Raw genomic sequence first — 8661 nt, 5'->3', positions numbered from 1 at the left:
TGGAAAAATGAAATAGAGAAATTATTTTCCAAAATCTAACTTGAAATTTAATTTATTAAAAACGGTTAAGTAATTTACCCCATATCCAGCAACTGGACCTATGCTGTGAGCTAAATAAGGATCTGCATAATCTCTTGCATAACTATAATACAATGATGGAGTGCTAAAATTGTTAAAAAAGATATTTATTTAATAGATAATATTTAGTAATAATATTGATAAACTTTACAGTAAAGCATAGAAGTATAAGTAGATAAATGTCTGATTATCCCTATCAAAATGGAAATCTTAGCCACAGGTATTATGTTCAGGATAAACACCCACTGCTTCTAAGTAACTGCCAATATTATACAGGTTACTGTGGGCAGTCTAATTTTTGAGTGATGAAATGCTTTTATTTCAATAGTGTAAATTTTCGGATATTCTCAAAAAATTATTCATTTAAAAATGCTGATGAAAACAGAATATTTTAAAAGAATAAAAATTTCAGAGGAAATTTTTGAGGGGGGAAAAATAGAAAAACTCTCCTTCCTCATATACTGCAGTTGAATGGACCAAAAATTTGAGACTAACATTTCTGTTTACATTCTTTGTTGTGAGTGAATATTAATAGATTCTTATCTTAAAACATTGGAGAAACGGTGTTTGGGTATTTTAAAAACCACACTTTTATATTTTGAGGCAACTTTATGTTTTCCAAGATGGAAAGTAGAGTAGTTGTTTTAGTGAACATTTAAAAAAAAGTTATAAAATCACAATTATTTCTTACAAGAAAACAGAGTTCTAACAGCATATGTTTTATAAATTAAGATTAAAATTTTAATTACCCTGCTACAGCAGCATATGAAGCAACAGGTTGTGCAGCAGCTGCTGCGGCAGCAGCAGCATAAGTTCTAGCTGCAGCAGCGGTGTAAGCAGCACTGGCTGCATAAGTAGCCTGAAAAAGAAAACATCATATACAAATAGCTGCCTGTAAAGTTTCAATGAAGCAAATAAATTGGAAATGCTTAGTTACAATGCAACTGTTTAGATTGCCATAACTGGAATAAGCTAATTTTCAACATGTTACAATATGCATTCTACAATAAGAGAGAAGTGATAAAATGAGAAATTTAAAGTTTGTTTTTTACGTAATGATGTTAGCTGAAAAAATATTTAATTTATCATACATTGGATGGCATATTTATGAAATTTAAATTTAAAAAAAATATGCATATCATTAAATTACTTACTGGAAGTTGGTACCTCTCTGCACCAGCATATGCCAGGAAAGGATCAGAACAGACCCTAGAAAATAGACTGAAAGTCATAATAAGTAATTAAAAGTTCTAATAAATCAAAATAAATAAATAATAATAATAAAGTGCAATAAATTATTGTTCTAGAAAGCAAGACCTGTAAGCAGAAAACAAAGAAAGAAAACCTTATACCTCATATTGATTTAACATAAAATAATTAAATAAAAAAACAAAAAATCATACCTTAATTTATTAGAAGTATTTACAGTTAACTCTTTTTAAATTTTTTTATTATCCTTTATTCCTTTAGAAACAAAGTTATGCGGTACAGCTTCCAAGCTAAATATCTTTAAATTGCGGGTAGTAATAACATTGAAATTCGCACATTGCTGTAACATCATATTAAAAATAACAGAATTAAAAAAAAAAAAAAACCCTCAGAAATATAAAAAGGATTTACGATAGAATCGTTTCAAATTTACCACATTAAAAAGTGATAACCCAATGAAATTCTTGAGTCATAATTAGCTGGGAAAAAAAAGAAGAAAATATACAGAAATGGCTACAAAAAACAAATGCAAGCATTGGGAATTGGAAACTATGGTATCGTACATATCAAAGTGATAACTCAAACTTGAAGTTTATATGTTATAATAACAAAGTATTAAAAATTTTGAAATATGAAAAACTAAACAGAAATAGCTAAAAAACCATATGGATTTTTTCGAGGAAATTGTGAAAATAAACCTTTTTAATTAATATATATATATATGTATTTTAATATACCAGGCAAAGTTTTCGTCAAAAAACAAGAATTTTTCAGACTAAGGGCAAAAATACTGGAAATTTAGTTTAATTGAAGCTTAATGTTCTAACACGGAAAATTCAAAATAACAATTCTCAAGGAAAAAGTTGAACTTTTTGAAGAAGTAGAAAAAAGTCTGCCGGTTTTTTTTTTTTTTTTTGCTTTATTAATCACATGAATGTAAAATGCATTCAATAACATTTACCTACATTGAATAATTTCAATAAAAAATTTGTTTTGATGTCATAATTTTTTTTCTTGGGACCAGGTAGAAACCTTAATACAGTTTAATAAGACAAACATACTTAAAAGAAAAAAAAAGGAATGGGAATACTTAGCAGGCCATATGTGTCTTGAGAGAGGATATTTGCCCACATTATGTAGTTTACAAAATGAAAGTAGAATAAATTCTAACAGTAAACTTTGATGTTAATAAAGTAAACTGCTTAACTTTGATAATGCACCCATCATAAATATTGAAAGGGATAATTTTTTCTATCGGATAACTACCTAAATTGAAACTTAAATATCTCAAAGCAGTAATGGAAAATTAAATAGAATTTAATTTGCTTTTCTTTTTTCAAATTTGTTTTTATTTTATTATTTGTTCAAAGGAAAAATATCATTAAAAATTAATAATAGTAGAAATTTCTTTGAATGGAAAAGACATATTAAAATGTTTTGTGGAATATAAACTTAATTTACATAAAAATATAAGAGTACATTATATTTCAATAATTACTTCTAATAAAATAAAATAATTTTTACATTACACATTTAGATAAAATACCAATAAATAACACAGCATAGACTTGAAAAGATGCTAAAAAAGTGAAAAATGAACACTTATTACAAAAAAATGAATAAAAATCTATATTGTTTTACTTAACAGTCAAATAGGGAGAGTTGGTACCTATGTCACATTATAAAGAACGCAATGCATAAAATTCAGGACTTCAACAAATTACTTACGGTGCATAACCGTGCAATGCTGTTGCTGCTGCAGCAGCAGTGAGCGGGGATGCATGACGAGCAAATGCTGTAGCTAGAGCACCTCGAGCCCGCCCTCTCTGTATAGCTACCCCACGAAGAGCAGCCACTGAAACAAATATATAATATACTTTTCAATAACAAATATTCATTATTTCTTAGGTTCAATATTATGGGATATTTAATTATCTGTGACTGAAGATTGATACGCAGGGCTGCCAACTTTCTATGCTTTTTGCAAAAATTTTACGCTAGTGCCACTCAAGTTGATGTTTTAATGTATTATTTTTATTCATATGGATTTATTTTCCACACCACTACATATAAATGATTTAAAAGTTCATATATAACATCACTTAGTTCTAGCTCTTTCCTGTTAAGGCTTTTAAAATGTTAAAAATTGCTAAAAATTATGAAAGCTTTGGGTTTTTAATGTCCACCACTCATTAAAATATTTTGCAAAAAGCGTAGTAGTTGGCAGGCCTGGATACGATCTGTTGATAGAAGTATCAATCAATTTTAATAATACGTTTTAATTCTGATAGCAGAAACCATGTAGAACAGTAACGGGTACTGCAGATAATTATTTAGCCTTTTTCTTAACATATAAATAACTGTTGAAAGGAAGTAAAGATACATGGTAATGGATCTTTACTTTCATGGTAATAGATTTCTTTTGAAGATACCTTTTTTTAATAACATAAAAGTGAACAAATAATAATTTTTTGCTGTTTCTCTTTAATTGAGCAAAACTTTTGAAAATGAAAGAATTTTCTTAAAAATAAAATTCAGGTTTTGCAACAGATGCTGAGCAGTCCAACTTTTACTAAATACAAGAAAAAAAATTCTTTTTAAATCTAATCAATCTATATTATATAAAACGCTAATATGTACGTAGGTATCAATAAAACCAATGATATTTCTTTTCTCGCGCTGGCAACAGTTTTCATTTTTAATTGTTGGATTCGGTGCGCAAGAGCATCTAGTGAGCAACCAGATAACAATAACCAGAGTGAGCATTATCAGGTTGTTCAATTCAGATTCATGCACTAAAAACATGACAATATTTAATTTAAACTCAATTAGGAATTAATTAATTAATTGAAGTGAGAATGCTTTAAAAGGCCGCTGTTGAATTGATATTTTTCTACTGGGAGCTACCTAAACGTCTAAAAAACGCTTAAGTGTTTGTATTGAATGCATTGATTTTTTTTTTATATTTCGTGTTTATTTATGCATTGAATTTTCACGCTTTAAAATGCAGAATATTAGTGAAGCAATATTTGATAATTTATTTTGCTAATATGTTTCTTATTTAGCTAATGTTTTGATTTTTTCACCATGTACAATCTAAATAGCTAATATACTTTTTTAAAAGCCAATAAGAACATTAGTAGAATTCTTCTACATAAGTACAATACTATGTTTTTGATGATAAAATACTATGTCTTTGTGCTAGAACATTGAGTTCATTGGCGAGCGAGCGCAGCGAGCCATGGTTCACGGCGTGAACCACATAGGATTGCGTAGCAATTCTCGGGGGTTGGCGAGCAGGGGGCGGAGCCTCCTAGTTGTTATATATTTTTTTAACAAAAAAACCTAGTTAATTACTTAGTTAAAAGCAAATGGATTAATTCCAATTTTTTTTTAAAACAGTAATTACATGTTATTCAAATTAAATTTTAACTGTGTTAATTTTTTCAGAATATAATTTTTACTCAACTCACGTTTACAAGTTTTAATGCATAACTAGACATGAGTCAAGGCAATATCATTACCCACAATAAAAATTTCTGTCAATTATCTGCGTTCTGTTAGGAATGCAGAAAAATTTAGATTTTTGAAGTTTAAACAGCAGTTTTACAATTAAAAAATCTTAGTTAATTTTATTTTAAAACGTCTCTAAGTAATAGTTTTTAAAACAATAAATAAAAAATTTTACTAATAAGTAGGAAATTAAGAATTAAACTGGCAGTTATTTAGCTTATATAACTGCTAAGTAGTAATTAAAAATTACACGCAGTTATATGCTAAATAAATACAGCAGACTAATGTTTAGATTTAAATGTTTATCTGAATTTCTAAATAATGTCTAATTTCCTATTCAGCTTATACTTTCTTACCGTTAGGTATAGTCGGAACTTTTTTTGTCTGTACTCGTGCTGTAGCATTGTTTACCTAAAAAATTTAATATAAATATTAATAAAATAAATATTCACTCAAATGTTAAGTTAGAGGGAAAAAAATTATCACAATATGCTAGGACACTCTCAGTAATTAAAACTGATTAAATGATCTGAACACAGTGATATTAGAATTTTTATTAATTTAAATATAGAATATTATTTAATTTAAAGATGGCACTTCCATCGAGTTTTTTTCTTTGAGTGTGGCAAAATTCTTTTTAGAAAGGAAGCAGTTCTATTCTGAGGGTGTCTCGGCATAAAAATGTTGATTGTGCTATGATTTTCTTCTGAATAAAATGTTGTTAACTACTATTACCGCACTATTATACTATTACCGCAATATATAAGATTTCTGTGTTTCATATATTTTAATTTCTTATAACTAAAAACATGGCACTCTTTGCAGGAAGTAATGAAGTAGACTTGCTGATAATGAAAACGTTTAGAATTTGAAATTAAAAATGTATAGGAGAAAACAAAATTTGTAAAAAGAAATTCAACACCAAAGTCACAAAGATGACTTAAAAATCCATAAATGGAGTTAAAGAAAGCAACAGCTGAAAAAAGTAATTAAATTTCAGAAATTATTTTAGAATAACAGAAATTGCAAATATGAAAGTTCCTATTTAAACCAAAATCGGAGCCATAATATTTTACAAAAGCTTGATTCAGAAGCAAATGCCACAGGAAGACAAACAAATCGAGCTGGAATTTAAAAAAGAAGTTTGGGTATCACATTTAATAGGACTGATGTGTGAGTTACGTTATCGCAAAAGAAAATGAAGAAACTATTCGTGATTATGATAGAGTAAAATAACTTCTGATAAAAAGATTTAAAATAACATTAGGGGAATTTTGACATTTTTTCACAAAATATCAGAAAAAGTCACTGATTATGACTTGATGATAATGGCCCTTATATCTTTGGAAATAAAACTTTCATTGATGTGTGGTCAAATTTTTAACAATATATCATGAAATTTGATGACTGCATAAGAACCAGAAAATCTAACAGATCCTCCATATAGGCAACAAAAATTATGAAGCACTGTAAAAGAAGAACAACTGGAAGAGTCTCTGTGCATACTTATTTTTACAGAAAATCTCATTTAACAAGAGACTGATTGAAAAGGTAGAAGATGTTCAGAATGAATTAAAACTGATATTCCCTTTCATCAGTTTATTGACATTCCAGTAAATAACTACTCCTTACCAAACATACAGGAAATAATCATAGTCGAACAAACAACATTCAAGTACAATAACAGGTAGCATTTTTATTCACTTAACTTCTCCAGTGAAAACAAGAAACTAAAAGAAGTGTTGAATCGTATAAGGTGACAAAATCTGTGCTCAAGTGACAGAATAACAAAAAATAAAAGAGGATTTTTGATGAAATTGTTTCAAGTAATATTTTGACGCTTATCGGAGACAAAACTGATGGAAGAAAAATTTGAAAAGCCAAATACTATTTACTGATTGAAAAACTAGTTCATGAAAATTTTAATCAGAAAAAAAAGCTCAATGAGTTAAAACAAATGAGGTTGTTTGGGTATAAGATTGTTGTTTGTGATACGATTTTCTGCAGAATAAATATTATTAAGTGTTTAATTTTAGTATTTCGCTAAATAAGCCAATGAGATTAAAACCACCTTTTCTATAAACATTTCGTCTTCAGACAATTTTGTGCTTTCAGAAAAAAGAATTCAATTCATTCATTTTAACTGAAAGGCTGTCTAATGAGATATACTGTTCATGAAAATTTTAATCAGAAAAAAAAGTGCATATTAAAATGACTAAATTCTGAATAACCTCAAATTCTACTTTATTTTAAATTTAGAAATGATAGTTGTCTCATTTTTTACTCAAAAATTATAAATTAACCAATCTAACATATTTATGTCGGTTCATATAACGCATACAGTGGCACTAAACTAAATTTTGTTAAAACTTTTCTATGTTTACAAGAACTTCTCCTAAATTAAAAAGTTTTGGGAAATCTTACGAAGAAATACTATTTTTTAGATATGCTAAGAGGTTTTAGATTATATAATTTAAATTTTCAGTAAAAATTGAGATCTAATTAGTCTCATATGTGAATTAATTTTATCCTTGTGAATCATGTCATCAACTGATTAAAAAAAAAGATTTAAAATAAATAATGGATACAAAAATATTAAAGAGCAATAAAAAGTATAAATCATAAACAATAAGTATAAAATTAATGACATATGTGTAAATAGTTAATAAATGTATATGTATCAAAAGGAAATAAATACTAGTAAAAAAAATGAAAATATTTTTTCAATTTATATTTTTCACTGTAGGTTGTATCATTTGGCTGGTTAAAAAAAATAAATAAATAAAACAAATACTTTAGAATTTATTTTTTAGAATTTGCTCTATTAAAAGAAATAAATGCATTATATATTACGTTTCTTAAATAAATGGAGTAATTAATTCACCATTTAACTTTTCTAACTTTATGTTAATGCCAACCAAAAAATTTAGAATAACAAATTCTTCAAGGTTTAAACTTAATAAATAAAAAGTTAAAATAAATTATATGTTTTAAGTTAAATCTGCTCTATTAATAGATACAATTATTAAAAATTTTAATGATATAATTACAAAGTAAATTTAATTGTTTTAATACTTCTGTTAATAAAAACTGAAAACTTTCAAACATAATTAAAACAAGTGAATTTTTCAATTGCAATCAATACAAAACAAATTTAAAAAAGTATTTCCTTCAAAAATCACAATACAAAGTATACTATAAAGATTTCGAGCTTATGAATATAATAAATTCTGACAGCTGATTAAATTTGTTAAAAAATGTTTTTGAAAAATTTTACAATTGAAAATATCAAAAATTCATAAAGTAACTACATTAAGTACCTGGCATTTTGATAATTGAAGGATATTTCATTTCATTATGCAGTAAAAACATATAGTTCATAGGCAGAATCATATGAAGAAAAATTTGTAAACAATAAAAACATATCTACCAAAAAGGAAGAGAATTTAATTTTCAAATATTAAATATGTTCTTAAAATACTTTAAATGTTATCATTTGTTTTAAAACCAAACTAGAGAATTTAAAGCTCAAAAAGTTAAAAACCATTTTACAGATTTATCATATTTTTAAACCTTCAAGTTCATATGAATAAATGCTTTTTATTTCTCCTGTAAAAAAAATTGGACAATATAAAAGTTTTGATAGCTAATTTATTTAATAACAAATTATAAGAAAAATATTTTATAGATAGCAGTTTTAAATGAACAGAGTGGCAATCTTTGCTTTTTTTTATTTATTAAATTTTTTTAAAAAAAAGTCTTTGGAAAATTAATTTTTTCTTTTGAGTTATTTCCCTAATATTATTGCCATTTTCTTACCTGACACCTAATTTTTCCAGCGACCTAGTATAGAATTCAATA

At 26.5% G+C, this 8661-nt stretch overlaps 1 protein-coding gene across 12 annotated transcripts in view; it reads right to left on the bottom strand.

Moving 5' to 3' along the window:
* The window catches only part of LOC107437190 (RNA binding protein fox-1 homolog 1-like), a 60416-nt gene that overhangs the window by 1271 nt on the left and 50484 nt on the right, over window positions 1-8661 (bottom strand). For 6 of the 12 annotated variants that reach the window (XM_016049104.4, XM_016049100.4, XM_087162550.1 and 3 more), the window contains 5 exons: window positions 5157-5211; window positions 3016-3142; window positions 1233-1287; window positions 828-937; window positions 79-163 (listed from right to left, as the gene is read on the bottom strand). In XM_016049104.4, the coding sequence (XP_015904590.1) occupies window positions 79-163; window positions 828-937; window positions 1233-1287; window positions 3016-3142; window positions 5157-5211 (432 nt within the window). Of the gene's footprint in view, window positions 1-78; window positions 164-827; window positions 938-1232; window positions 1300-3015; window positions 3143-5156; window positions 5212-8661 lie in introns of all 12 variants that reach the window. The other 6 variants (XM_016049099.4, XM_016049105.4, XM_016049103.4 and 3 more) reach the window with 1 other exon arrangement.

This window comes from Parasteatoda tepidariorum, chromosome 1 (assembly GCF_982258835.1).
Source record: "Parasteatoda tepidariorum strain Cologne lab strain chromosome 1, Ptep-v5.0, whole genome shotgun sequence".
Taxonomy (NCBI): domain Eukaryota; kingdom Metazoa; phylum Arthropoda; class Arachnida; order Araneae; family Theridiidae; genus Parasteatoda; species Parasteatoda tepidariorum.
This window is presented reverse-complemented; position numbering and strand designations above follow the sequence as displayed.